At 45.3% G+C, this 15,087-nt stretch overlaps 1 protein-coding gene across 2 annotated transcripts in view; it reads right to left on the reverse strand.

Moving 5' to 3' along the window:
* Nucleotides 1-2,384: 2,384 nt before the first annotated feature.
* The window catches only part of atrx (ATRX chromatin remodeler), a 28,731-nt gene continuing 16,028 nt past the window's right edge, over nt 2,385-15,087 (reverse strand). For both annotated transcript variants that reach the window (XM_079269005.1, XM_079269004.1), the window contains 8 exons: nt 14,901-15,009; nt 14,596-14,773; nt 14,296-14,487; nt 6,717-6,866; nt 5,149-5,265; nt 4,484-4,579; nt 4,195-4,323; nt 2,385-4,073 (listed from right to left, as the gene is read on the reverse strand). In XM_079269005.1, coding sequence (XP_079125131.1) covers nt 3,843-4,073; nt 4,195-4,323; nt 4,484-4,579; nt 5,149-5,265; nt 6,717-6,866; nt 14,296-14,487; nt 14,596-14,773; nt 14,901-15,009 — 1,202 coding nt within the window. In that variant the 3' untranslated portion in view covers nt 2,385-3,842. The remainder of the gene's footprint in view (nt 4,074-4,194; nt 4,324-4,483; nt 4,580-5,148; nt 5,266-6,716; nt 6,867-14,295; nt 14,488-14,595; nt 14,774-14,900; nt 15,010-15,087) is intronic.

Raw genomic sequence — 15,087 nt, forward strand, 5'->3', positions numbered from 1 at the left:
GTCAGGATTGGTCAGGTACTAAAGAAGAAGAATGTCAAACTGTTACAAGGGGAACTGGAGTTTTATTAAGTCGACTTCAAAATGAAAGAGGAGGAAAGAGGGGAATAAAATCTCTAAGAAGAACGTGTGAGAGATGGAAGAGCAGTTACTGCACATCCCCAGTCCCAGCTGTGGGCTCACTCGGTCTCCCTTGTAATCATCGGAGTCTAACAATCTCATTCATCACATTTCAATAAAATATCAAGCGACGTCGTGGAGGAATTGTATGCAAAACAAGCGACTAAACTCGGGACAAAAGCACTTCTCTGACTGGTTGTAAAGAAATGTGATGGGCTTTTTGAAAAGGGTGGCGACTTGTAATGTTATCAGGAACATTACTAGAAATGCAAGCAGCTGAGGTGTACATACGGGCGATCCTATTTATGAGATGTACAATATATTTATTTTCTACATATAAAGTATAAATATAAATCTATATATTTATTTATTGCAAAGACTTTATTTTGTAATGAACTTGAAGTTATCTGGACTGTAGATTCTACTGAAATTACACCAAAAACAACTGCAATGAACATGACAATAAAATTGTCCTGCTATTGAGAACTCATTGTGAGAGACTATGCTTGCTTGGATTAAAGAAATCTGATGTACCAATTAAAACCAGATATAGAATCGATGTGAATGTTGCATTTCTTTACTTTGATTTTCAGCCATGCTAGCAGGACCTCAATGTTGGCCAGTCGGGCTTTGGTCCAGACTGAAATATTTCAACAGTTGGATAGATTGCCATACAATCTTGTACAGACATTCGTGATCCCCAGAAGACAACTCTAAATGATATTTGGTGATCCTCTGACTTGTCCTCACGCACCACTATGAGGTTGACATTTGTGGTTTTCACCTGGCAATGAACAGATACAGTTTAGCAACATTAAAAAAGTAGCTTTTCAAAAATGCTTCAGCCTTTGCTGATTAGTTGATGTAAGACCAATGTTATGCTGCACGCTCGTGATTAAAATGCCTCAACTGTAATGTCTTGAAATGCAATAACTGCATGGCATTGTGTCCTGCTTTCTGAAAGATGAAGGTAAAAAGATACAGCGCATTTCTTTCCCCCAGAGGAGAACACAATACAATGCCATGCCAATTTGCCCTCATAAACCCTTTACCAAGTAATGTGCACAGGCCCCCTCTGTCTCCATAAGGTCTTAGTCAGCCTACATCCACCGTACAAAATCAGATTCCTTACACAACTGGATCCCGGCTCCTAATTGGCTTTACACAGCATGGATTTAGACCAGTGATTGGTTGTTCACTGCAGGGGCCTCACAGACTCCACTACAGTGTAGTCCAGACATTTCAATGGACAGAAACAGCTGCACAGAGAATCAGCAGGGATGTGGCTGCCACAAACCTGGAGTGGTGGTAATCTGGGGCTGAGAGGGGATGGGATCAACATTTCAACATCTGCAATAGTTGTAATGTTTCTCCACTGGCAGATATCTGTAAGCTGTGAGAGCAAGCTCCCCTGGGGGGGAGGGAATGGAAAAGTCAAAGACATGCAGGGGAAAACCCTGGCAGACTGAGAAATGAAAACAATACCAGGAGGGGGAAAAATAGATGAAAGATTGAAGGGAGGAGAGAGTGGGACAAAAGGCACTTAGTGCTGTGGGAGGGTGTGAAATACAGGGACGCTGCCTGAGGACGTATCCGCTATCTGCCTTCCAACTGTTAGAGCGCTCTAAATTTTGGGGAAATATGCTTTGCCTTCTTGCAGGGAATGAGATGAGAAGATCAATGCCACGCTCATTAGTATAAATATGACGCTTTAGCAAGGAGACAGTTAGCGTAGCTTAGCATAAAGACTGGACGCAGGGGAAACGGCTCACCTGGTTATGTTGGAAGGTAAAATAAAGCTGTACGGTTAGTCCTACTCAGAGCACTGAAACTTCCATTTTAGTGTCCAAGTTTCCTGCTCATAACACGTATTGGTCCAAATTCTTTCATAAACAAATGAATGGGACCAATATGAAAAACATGCATTTTGTGTGTCCAGTCCTGAAGGTTTAAACCACTGGCTGTAAACTACAACATCCCTGATACAAGTCTGGCTCGGTACCTTTGCTGAATATCATTCCACAGCTCTCTCCACGCCTTTCTTCTCATCTTCATCCGTCAACAGTCTGATAACATGCCCCCCTCCCCCAAACAAAATACAGGAAAATATTGTGTTATCAGATATTTTTAGACCCTTAACTACCAATATTTGTTTCAGCCTTCAGACACGTTTTCATACAGGTGTATAAAAACATTCCCCTTAAGTAATTCAGTCAGTGCAGAGGAATGCATGGAACACAAATGACTCAAACACAGGAGTCGCTCATCCTTTTGGTCACTTTATTGAATGTTATATTAAATACTTATCAAGATAATAGCAGATCAGATTCATGGCAAATAATGTCGGTGCATTTGCAAACACAAAAACATTCTTAGAGGAGGGCAAAAAGGTTTCTTTACGTTTATGAAATACACCTTGTGCAAACACAGGAGCCAACTAGAGACGACATCTCTTTGTGAGAAATGTACATATTCCTCTGGATTAACAGCTACACCAGTTTAAGCATTTAGAAGCAAAAATGTGCCAAAGTAGAATACAGATAGTCTGGGCGCATGCCTGCTGGGACTAGTGTCCAGAAGGCATTTCTCACAAAGCAGAGGACACACATCAACCAGATATAGAATAAGATTTCCTTCTTTACTCCATCAGATCCACCGGGAAACGAAAATAAAAACAAAAAACACGATTCCAAAATGTGACGGACGACGTAAAGGGAAAAGATTTGGGCCCTGTGATATCTGGCTGAACTGGCTGTGCTTTGTGAGACCCAGTCACTCACCCAAACTTGGGATCAACACAAGTGGAACATAAGCAATGAACAGGACGCACAGTGCTATGCTAGACAACACGTGACAATGAGAACGATGTCACAAAAAGGTCATAGGAAACCGGGCAGGCAGTTTTGAACAACACAAGCATTCCACTACCATGTTCAGTGACAACTAATGTAAACACTTAAAAGCATAATAGAAAAGATTCTCAACCAAATCTCAAATCTTTACAGAGCTTTTTTTTTTGTTTTTTTTAGGAATTGAATTTAAGGCCATATTATTTTTTCTGCTTTTGTTGACTCATCAATTTCTTCTACACCCCCCCCCCCCCCCCCCAAAAAAAGAGCAGGACATAGCAGCACCATCAGCGGTGTGCTTTGTTAGAGATTGGTGAAGGAATCTACTGGGGCTAATAATCACATAGAGCTTTACATCAGTGAGTCCCGTCACCGACGACACTGGTCCCACTCGGGTTTACCTCGGCATTTAAAACAGTATAAAAAACTGAGTTCAAATCATAAGGACACCCTCTTTTTTTACGATAAAAACAATACAATGCTTAAGAGCATTGGGGGTCAAATTAGTTTGTCTTTAAATCCATGAAAAATGAAGATATAGAACTTGAATAACATTAAGGCGGTATATACATTTTTTCCTGTTGAAATGCCTAATTGACCACTTTCACACAGTCATTTATACACTATATTCCACCTCCTCTCAGTGAACTACAGGATAAAGAACTGAGAGTCTATCCCACGCGAGGCCCCAGAGGACAGCAGCCTGGTCTCAGAACTACTCCGCCCTCTGCTTGGTGCACCAGATTGTTTCAGCTCTGAGCGGTGGTGTCAGTGCGTTTGTCACAGAGAACTGGGCCAGATAGCTGACTGGGATGGAGTGTGGGGGGGGGGGGGGTAAAGGGGAGGGGGAGGAGGTTGAGGAAGAGTCCCTCTGACCTACAGGCCCTTGGAGGGCCCAGGATTCTTGCCCATGCCTTGAGGGGCGCCCAGGCCGTGGAGCTGCTGGTAAAGCCCCACCAGGTCCATCTGACTGAGCCCGCCGCCTCCAACTCCCATCATACCGTTCTGCATGGCCAGCTGGTTCAGGTAGCTGGCCTGGTTGGCCATGGCCATCTGCTGCTCCTGCACCTTCCTGTTGTTGATCAGCTTCTGCACGTACATCATCAGCTGGGCGGACACAAACAGAGAGGTTAAAATAACTACAGTAAGACTACTAAACAACTGTGAAGATGGATCATGGTGTTCATAGTACTAATGATCATACACTAACGTATCTCCTCTTCCTTACCGCCTGCTGCCTGGTGAGGACTTCCCGGTACACAGCTTCCCTGCGCTTGAGCTCCAGCTCCAGACTGGCCTGGTGACCCAGAGCCAGAGACTGGACCTGAGTCTCTGTGAGTGCTGGGTTCTCCTTCCACTGTGGGGAGAGAGGGGAGCCCACACATGTTAACCTCAGCCACCAGCCCAACTATAAATCACTACACTTGTACACAGAAACGTGGCTTCATTAGCAGCACTTCTTCTGTGGGACAAATAAAGGTTCCTCTCTAAGAAGAGTTATGGACTACATCACTCACCAGTCTGGCGATTGTATCTTCCAGTGACTCCCGTGGCAGAGTCTTCAGCGAATTTGTTGCTTCAATGACTTTCTGTCGTCCCTGGTTTATAAGGTCCTAAAGACGAATGAGGAGGACGGGTTAGCTTTTCTCATTTTTACTAAAAAGCAATGGATACATAACTGTCTATTAATAGAACAACATTTTCTCGGAGTTAACAGATTATCAGCCTGGCCAATTATCGTCGCTTATCAGAATCCCTTTTTCCCCTCTTTCAAATCCTAACATATGGCGGTAGTTTTGGCTCCATCAGTACGTTTTTGGAATCGACTCTACACGTTGTAGAAGTCGGTCTTCTTACAAAGATACAGCTGCAACATCATAATTGCTCACATGGCGCAAGAACTAGAACTGAAGTCAGCATATAGTATTTCACCGTCCTTTTTAAAAACACATATTCTTGGGACGGTTTATCCGTTCCTTCGTTCAGATGTGCCACGGTGTATAAATAGCTGCTGCCCCAGACACGGCGTATTACGAACTGCTGGTCGGAGGAGCGGGGCAGAGCCAGGAGCGCCGGCTCAGAGACTGTTGTCACAATTAGCAGTTGGGACTGAGGAATTTGGGGCGCCATGCCGTGGGGGGAGTGCGAGGCAGGAGAGGGGCATGTGGAGCTCATTACTTACCTCCAGCTGCTGGTTGTTCATGCCGGCCAAAGCGGCCATGTTGAAGGAGAAGTAGTTGGAGTTGCCCATGTCCATCTGGTTGTATGCCGCCTGGTAGTTGTTCTTCATTAACACACCCTGAGAGATGAAAGACAGAGACAGGGGGGGATCCAAGAGAAGAGCAGGATTAGTGCATTTTAATTGGGCAGGTGTTAAGAGCCACCAAGGGCATGATGGGAGAGGCTGTGTGCCACCACTGAGTTTGACCTGAGACGACAGTTCACTTCAACCCGAAGTAAACAGACGTGTCCCAGTAAAGGCCAGCAGGACGCTGATGTTTGTGTGTAATTGAGCCTCTGCTGCAGATGGTTTTCCTGTGCCCTGTAATCTGGCCATCCGGTATGTAGGTGTGTGTGTGTTTTGGGGGCCGGGGGGGGGGGGGGAGAGATCTTTGGACCTGGTCAAATAGACAGGTGTGCAGGACTAAACAACTCCAAAAGCACAACACATGCACGGGTTTGCTATTAACAAGCAGCCACTCTTGGACCTTAGCTGCAGACATCTTCAGACAGACACAAAATCTAGACTTGACTTTATTTCCAAAACCAAACATTCATGACCCGAGCCTCTCTAAGCTCTGTAGCGAGCTGAAGTCATCCCGGTGAGGACGAGGGCTCAGTTTAGTTTTGGGCGCCTGATCATGTTCTCACAGTTTTTTCCCATTTCCTGAGTTGCAAATCTGATATTCATACACATACGCTTTTCCTGGCCACTGCCGGCCAACCCTTAAGTTGTGAAGACATTAGCAGAGGCTGGGTTACTTTCCAGTTGTTTCTCATACAAAGCTCAGAGTATACACCGTGGCTACTTGTGCATCCTTAGTGCACGAGTGGTACATTAGCAAATGTACAGATCGTAGTGATGCGAAGGCAAAGTAAACCCTCACATCAGATCTCAGGTGACTGGGAAACCTCTGTTCTCTTGAAGAGCAGAGGAGCTCTGAGGGGAAAAGCCACTTAAGGCACACAGAGGGCAGAGGAGGGAGAGTGTGTTGGAAAAATAATCATTAAGGTGAATTAGAATCTAGGATTACACAGAAGGGGGGGGGGGGTCTCTTACGACATCAACCATGTCTCCAAATAAACCTCACTAATTGCCCATTGATTTGTCCCACCAGAAGGAGGAGGAGGGGGGAGAGAAGTCCCTCACCCTCGGTGGACCTGCGTACTGACAGTGGTACTGACACTGTTTGGACAACCTCTCAGGGATTTGTATAGCAGATCTCTAGTTTGATGGTGGTCAAAATGACGATCACAGCAGTGTGTGCGTGTGTGTGTGTGTGTGTGTGTGGGGGGGGGGTTATCCGTCATCTGCTCACAAAGTGATGAAAGGATTGTACAGATCCATCACCAGCACATCTTGACAAATAACAGCGGGGCCTCGCTTAGCTCACCTTGCACTTTGAAGTCAATGATTTGGAGAATGACGGACACGAGGGCTAAATGCTGCACGTGTGCCTTTGATTTTGGAACTGGTGGATATGTCGAGGTGTAGCATGCAGATCTGGGTTTTTTTTCGTCCTCGCCTACCTTTTTCTCTGCTTCATACTCGGCCCAGGCAGCCTTGCGATCCTCCTCGCTCAGGGCTTCTGACTCCGTGTGTTCCAGCAGGGAGTCGTGTTCGTGGTAACACACAATCTGGTCCTTATTGTTCTGCAGCATCTCGGCCAGGAAGGGATCCTACAGCAGAACGATGACACAAAGAGAGAAAGGGTCACAGTGTGTTTGAAGCATAGACTGTATATAAGAAGTGGACGCAGTCATCGTGACGGCACCCATTGGCTTGTGGCCGTTTTGGATCCTAGAGTTCGGCAATTTAGCAGTCGCCATTTTGGATTATGGAAGTCGCCCCCTTGGTTTTTTTTGCTGTCGATAAACAGAAGTTACCATAGTTGGAATGCAGAGGAGGGACAAACAGACGCTGTACAAGGCTCTAGTGGTAGCGACCTGTCAATCACAGTAGGCTTCCATACAATCAGACTTATTTTTGCAACCGGAGTAGCCCCCTGCTGGTCAGTAGAGAGAATGCAGGTTTTAAGACACTTTGCTTCACTCGGCAGAACTGGAGGTTGCCGCCTGGTTTCAAGTCATCATTGGGAGGACAGGGAGAGACGAAGAAGGCCACACTTGCCATCTGAGTAATGGACGTTACTGTATATTTAGAGAATGTAAGGACAGGTTCTCCACAATCACTTTCACTGAAAGTGCATTAGGAAGTGATTTCTAAACAGCCAGTATGAACAGGATGAATGGTTACAGTAAGAAAAACCTGTTTCAATGCCAACATTTCATGCATTGTTCCAACAACTTTGGGTAAAACTGCGCTTTGGACAAACACCACAAAGAACAACCGCGACACCCTACATGTGAAAGTGCTGAAAAACTAAATTCGAGAAATTCGTAAACATAGATGGGCACAAGGTCTCTCTCCCTGCATGTCTGAGCCTTCCCTTCCTCCAGAGCAAGAAATCGATCTACCTCGTGCCAACATTTTTACTGCTCCGGATATTCTGTATCATAGCAACCAGACTCAACCAACGCAGTGACAGCCCGACCTGAGACGCTCATAAACTCTTTAACGTGCAAAACTGATTTTAGCTCAACACACAGGTGGATTGAAACCAAACTCAAATCCAATTCCTTGATGTGTGCCTCAACATTTCCTCTCAAGACTTTAAAATTGTCATTTTAAAATCAATTCAGTTAAAAGAAACATGAGTCAAAAGTAGAGCGACGATAAAGAATGACGTGCAACAAAGATCCCCAAACTGAACTAAGGATGTTGCAACACGTCTTAACAACTGGGCAACCGATACTAGACGTTGCTTTGGTTTGAGGCGCAACAAGATTTCAGTTGTGCCTCCATCCTGCACGTAGCAGCTTCATGTTCATATGAAATAACAAGGCACCAGTTAGCTTGTGTTCACCTGCGTTGTTACAACACAAAGAGGTCAACAAGACCCAAACACACAAACCTAACCGCATCTCGCTTCTAATGTTTGGATTTTAGAAAAAAAAAATAACTGCCTCAGACTTCCCCGTGAGGAGGATTAGACGGACCTGAAAAATCAGCCACATCAAACTAAATAAACAAACTGGTTTCCATGACTACAATGTTATTGAAAAACAATACCTAAGTAAAATTAGGAGAGCTAGACCAGGCTCGGCTCACACAAACACGGTTTGGATATCTCCCCCTGCAGCACGTTTGCTTTTCTTTGTCTCGACCGTACATTAAGCTGAACCGTTGCAATCTGGAAACAACGCCACGCAGAAGTTGCATCATTAACCTCCAACGCCGGACAACTCACAGACGGGCTCTGCTTTCCTCCCTTCATCTCACTTTGAACTGTGACAATTAGTGCGACGCTGTTAACCAAATTAATCATAGACGTCGCTGGTATTGAGGAAAAAAAAAGAAATACCAACACTAGAAAATTAAGCAGTGATTGCAGACCTCTTGAATAAACTGAAAATAAACACCAGACCAGACGGAGCGAAACTGGATCCCTAGAATTGGGGGGGAGTGAGCTGCACAAAAATAGAATAACTTATTTTTAGGTCTTACAACTACAGACAGTGACAGATAAGGTGGTAAAAACAGGCAGGAGCAGACAGGGCCACGGAGCTTCACACTTGCACACCTACATACTGAACCTGATGATGCATGTTGATGTTTCCCCGCCATCACACTCAATCAGGACAGAACCAGGTCACCGCTGAACAACCAGACATGTTGGAGCAGCAGCTCAGCAAGCAATACAACTGCTGCTTTGCTCTCTAATTAGGGTATGAAAGCACACACGAGCCCGTTGGCATCGATCCTGTTCGTCTCTGCCCACACAGGTGAGCAACAGGTCAAATAAAGGCCACCGTAGATGCCAGCACAGGAAACGGCAGAAATTGTTACGGTCGCATCGTTTGACAAAGTCCAACGTTGACTCCGCGGTGACAACGACGATTGTCCAGTCCAGCCCCCCCCACCCCCCACCCGTAGGTTCAACTGGCAAAGATGATTTGTCAGTTCCCCATAAAAGATACGTTGCCTGTGGTCTGAAGGAGGAGAGGGTTGGCAGGTACTTTTGACTACGACACAAAAACAAACGGCCATCTGTATCGCGGAATTACAAATTTCCAGCGCTTGAAAATGATAAACCAACTGCTGCAATATTTTGTACAGCTTGCAGTTGATGCTTAACTAAACACATTGAGCTTTGTTAATTTTAAAATCAGGTAGAACTACAGCCAACAGACACAAGGCCACAGCAAGAGCTGGCCGCTTCTTGTCATAATGTGAAAAATACCCCAGTTGCTCAGCTCATAGACAACGTGATTAATGCTGTAGTTTACCGTTAACTAAAGTTTAAACTGTATGGAATGAAAGCAGTGTGTAGGTTGCATTCAAATGCATGAAAGAGGAGCACTTTTGACTGTGGACCTGGTCACGGGTCAGTGGAGCTGCAGGTCAAATGACAGCACAGATGCTCCTGCTGGAACCCAGTGCATTCTGGGATACCCGGGTAATCTCCACCAGCAATGGGCTCTCGGGTGGTCCGGTCCATCTCCTTTACCAGTGTGCTAAAGGTGTGTGTGCGTGTGTGTCATCAGAGACGCTGGGTGGGCAGATGCTCCGACAGAAAGAGGGAAATGACCTCCTTCAGCTTGACTCTGGATTTCTTACCCCTCTTACAGCACGACTGAGGATAAGACTCGAGACTCACAGCTTAGACCAAACAATCTCAGCAGCTTCAGTCTCAATGACGGCTGATAATCTGCCGTCTTGACTCTAAACAGCACCTTCGTGCAAATAAAATGCCTTTTAGTCAACAAAGGGTCTGCAAATGTGCCATTCATGTAAAACAAGCTCTAAGTTGCAAGTCTGGGCTTCAGCCGATTGCTAAACAAAGCAACAAATAAAAAAGTGTCAGCAGAGAAAAAATATAATTAGTCTACTAATCACACAAGGCATCCAGCACTCATGACATTCACCACAGTATGAAATCCTTACCATTGAGAGAACAATTTATTCCCTTCTTCAGCCAAATGCTTGTATATATTATGAAAACCTCTAAACTGACAGCAGTCAATAAATGATGTAAAGCAGTTTTCAAACTCAGCAGCTCTCACATCAAAAAGACAAAAACTTGGGAGTCGACAAACGTGGGCCTCATGCCGACTTTACAACTTGGCACGTGCACCGACGTGGACTCTACCAATAGACTTTAGGCGACGCTTAACTGTAAAGGGTCTGATGCAATTAAAGAGCCGGGTTTTTTGGCCTCGTTATCAGATATTTTCTCGCGCAGAGAACATTCTCAACCATGTTACCCCCATTTCCTGCACCTAAACAGCCACTTATTGTGCAGAGACTGCTTTAACCATGCTTCTACAGCCATGGGTCTATTTCGGTCATTGCCACAACAATGACCCTTGACTTTACAGAGAAAAACACTACAAAGGAGGAATTAAACGTGCAAGTGTGAAAGTTGGGGAGATGAGATTCCAACACATAAAAACTACAGAGTTATGGATACGAAAAAGCGTATACGAAGAACAAAATCAGCCTGAAAGTGGCAAAGTGAGAGAAATCCCCACTCGTCTGACTATAGCAACTACTTACTTGTGTTGTCCGCGAGTTTCTGAATGTATTCAAAGTGCCAAAAACTACTTTTGACGCACAGGTGCGTTAACCATAGCAACAGTGGGGGCCAAAACAGGATCCCGGCAGCAGGAATGTGAGTGGCTGAGATATTTATAATACCTAAACATAGCATGTCTAAACTCTCTCTCGCCCAGCAGCGCACCAACGATACACATAACCCTACCGGCCTGGCTCTTAACAGTTTCTCAGTAGAGAGGCACTCAACTACAGGCGCTGTGCCGGACATCAGGAGCCCACCCCTCACCTCAGGACCACGGTGTCTTTACACCCTCCAGGACCGGCACACAAGTCACAGGGTTTATCTAGCAGTCAGTCAATTAACAAAGAAACAAAATCATGCATGTCACAAAGGGCTAAACAAAGACAATAAACATAGCACATTCCTATAAAAACAAGCCTCGGCTAGCAGCAGCAGGGGGGTGTACTCCAATATTGCTTAAATGTAGAGATAATGCCACACAGCTTCAGTCAGAGACAGTCAAGTCTCTTCTGGAGGGTATTCACAGGATTGCACATATGTACAAGTGGAAAGTGACAGAAATAGTTGTGTAAAGAAAAAAGAAAGTTCAAACCCCGGCTACTTTCTCACCCCTGCACAGCTGGCCAATTAGGGCGCAAAGAGGGTGTGAATGTCGGATTGTCTGTTTCAGAGAGGATACAGATACGAGTCCGATACAGAGCCCCAATTTCAATGACGGAAAGGTGAGGGGATTTCAGAAGGTGTGCAATCATCGACAACTCTGGAGGAGTATACTGCAGACTGAAGTCCATCGAAATGTAGCAGTCTTTGTTTGGCTTCAGTTCAACAACACTGTCGGAAGAACAAACAAGCATTTTTCTTGTTCTGTGCATTTCTAAGCCCATTTTATTATCTGGTGATGCGTTTCACTTTTTTCTGCTCACTGACAATAAAAACACATCAGCCTAGCTAAATAAAATCAGCAACAAACGGTACAAACAACCACCACTTGACATTATGAAGTTCAACCACCATACAGAGAGTCATCTTATACGAGCCAGAGACACCGATATCGCCACAGGTGGTAGTCTCACACCAGAAAGCAGGAAATGCTGGGCCATGATGAGCTGAGGGTGGAGACCAGAAAACAAATTTACAAAACTTTCAGCACAAAATAACCTTCGCGATCCGCTGAACATCACAGGCTGGTATATAATGCTGACAAATAAAGCTTTGAGGATTTTCCTTTCAGGTCAAAGTGACTTCCTACCCCTAATGAGACAAGCATGGTGTGGCTTATTGCTCCAGTCTGTACTGTGGTTCCAGTGCAGCCTCCCCACAGCCCTTCAGTGTACCTGACGGAGCCTAATGACCACTGCAGCAATCACCTGCTGGGAGCAGACACTGAGCTAATGCCCACAGCCTGCCAGCTTGACCCACAAAAAACGCAGAATGCAGCAACATTTGTAAAGAACGCTGGCCAAAAACTTCATCATTTTTACAAGTGGTCGCAGGGTAGATGGAAGAGACACGTGTGATTAACTAGAAATGGGGGGGGGGGGCGGCTCAGGGTGGGTGGGGAGTCAAAAGTGTCATGTCTGGGGCTGCGAGGACCTTCTTTGTCATTAGGAGGAGGTGCTCCCGCTCCCTTTGTCTCCAATTAGTTCTCTCTGAAGAGCGCAGAGACATCTTTAAGAGAGGGGTTTAAATAATGACCCTTCATCATGCAGGCTAGGCCAGAGGGAGAAAAAGAAAAAACAACTTTACCGAGCTCGCTTTGAACATTCTGAGAGTGGCGAGTTGGGCCAACAGATGGTCGCGAAGACGGCAGGGAAAAGACGGGGTGGCGTAATAGTGGACGGGGAAGAGACTGAGGACATCAGTGAGGACTATGTGGAGGGAAGCAGAAATAACCACGGCAGCATATTGGCAGGGAGTAGACATAAAGGGAGACCGAAGAGGAGAGGTAGGTGAATCTAAAAGCATTTTTTTTTTTCTTACTACAAGGCTTTAAAGATGGGACCAAAAAGAAGTGCTTCTAAAGCACAAATATCAAAAACTGCCTGTGCGGCCTGTGTGACCCGAGCTTTCGAGTAATATGCCCCGTCTGGAAGGGACAACGGCACTTCCCAGTTTGAAGAGTTGAGAAGAAGAAGTAGAAAACTCCCTCTGCCGTGGCTCCAATCCTTCTCTCCTTCTGTGCAGTGTTGGCTGAAAGTGATGGAGGGCGTCTGACTCATCTTCACATCATTCCAGACGGCAAATTCCTTCCGTACTACTACAGCCCTGCTGCCACATCATAGTTAACCCCCTGGCCAAAACAGGTCAGCTTGTTAAAGAGCTTGTCAGCCTCTCCGTCTTTAATACTGTGTCACATAAATGTCACCGGGCTCATTAAAAGATCATACACATCTAACAGGCCGCGGCTCAATGAACACATCTTTCCTCTCGAAATCTCACACTGTGCTCCGCTGCACAGCAAGTAGGGCTACTCCTGGTTTAAAGGAATATGGAAGGTGAGAGCGACGATATCGGCTGCCGGGCTGAGTGGATTCATGCAGCGCTCCTACCTGGTAATGCCCATGAAGGGGATGGCGGTAAAGATCTTTTGACAGTGGAAATGGAAAACAGATTTTCCATCAAGGTGCACCGAGAGGCCTCTCGACTGTCCGTTGAAAGAGCGAGCGAGTTTGATACGCAGTGTTTCTTTTAACTATTCTGTTTACAGAGTTCAGGTCAAACCAAAACAAAGAGTTAAAACCACTTAAGATGAACTGAATAAGCCAAGGGAATGCACAAAAAGGGAAGAAGTGGGAATGGATGGGAGTGATTCAAAGATCAACAGAGACGTAAAAGACAGCAGGGAATTAGTGAAAAAAAAAGAGGAGTGCAGGTTTATAACGGGGCAGAAGCAGTGTTGCAATGAGAAGACTATTTAGTAAATAGCAGTAAACACACGGATCGGTGCAGCTGTGCGGGGTTGGATGGCCCATGTAAGGGCTGTGTGTTCTTATTAAACCCCAGGGGGCCCAAATAGTGACACAGCACCTGCATTAAGGGGAGAAAAGGGGAGTGCTGGATTATGAAAGGAAACAAGAAAGAAATAGATCCCAGAAAGGTCAAGTTGGATACAAGCTGGCATTGAGTTTATCCCTGAAGTTTATCACGGAAGTGCTAAACTTCAAAGAGGAACAACATACTATTTGGTGCAAGTTTGGGAAAAACAAGCTTGGCATTTAAACTGGCATTCTGTGCTATGTTTGTTGAAGTGGAAAAAATGAACTATTTTACTACTGTTAATAGGTTTCAGCCTTCTATTCGGCATCACTTTGGGGGATCAGTCTCAAGAAAACCATGAAATCTCAGTCAATGGTTCATCAAAGCCCAATAAGATGAATGATTTATTCAAAATGTCATTTAAAAAAATATGCTTGGTCCAGCAAATTTGACCAATCTAAGTGCATACATATATGCAAGTAGATGTTTACCTTGGGGAGCATGGGTGTGGCTTTCTTGCTCTTCTTCCCTGAGGGGTCATCCAGCATGTCCGGCTCAAAGGTGTAGAGCTCTGCCAGCTCCACGCCTGTGAAGTGCCTCTCAATCTGCTGCTGGTCCACCACCCGGAAGGCCAGAGACTGTTTGGTTACCTGCCGGTCATAAATCTTCTCCTCCATCGTACCCTGGAAGAAGAGGATATGATAAGAAGACGGCCAAGAAAGAAGAATTAATAAATAAAGCTGTTTTTCCTTTTCTTTACAAAAAGTACCAAAGCAGGTTGAGAAGCTCACCTGGGCCAGGAACCTGTACACAAAAACGGTCCGAATCTGGCCAAAGCGGTAGACCCTGAAGATACTCTGGATGTCGTAGGAGGGGTTCCAGGAGGCGTCGAAGATGATGACCCTGTTGGCTGCCACCAGGTTGATACCAAGAGAGCCGGCTCGCGTTGAAATTAGGAACAAACGACCTCTGGGAAAAGAGAGCGTAGAGTTAGTGCTTGTAAATGCACGATGAGACCAATTTCATTTCAAGCATCAGACGTTTGGTAATTTGGCGTTATTATTGGTCCGCATTGCATAAAATGAAAGTATAATACCTTATGTTACTGGTGTCGTTAAACTCTTCAGCCCACTTCTTCCTGGTGAGGGCGTTGGTGGAGCCGTCCAGACGATAGTAGTCAATGTTCCTGAACCACATGCCTTCACCTTCACAGACATATTACAGTTAGGAAATCTAATACGGCAGCTTTACAGCTACATCTATGCTTCACAAAACCACACGTG

This window comes from Melanostigma gelatinosum, assembly GCF_949748355.1.
Source record: "Melanostigma gelatinosum genome assembly, chromosome: 5".
In the NCBI taxonomy this organism is placed as follows: domain Eukaryota; kingdom Metazoa; phylum Chordata; class Actinopteri; order Perciformes; family Zoarcidae; genus Melanostigma; species Melanostigma gelatinosum.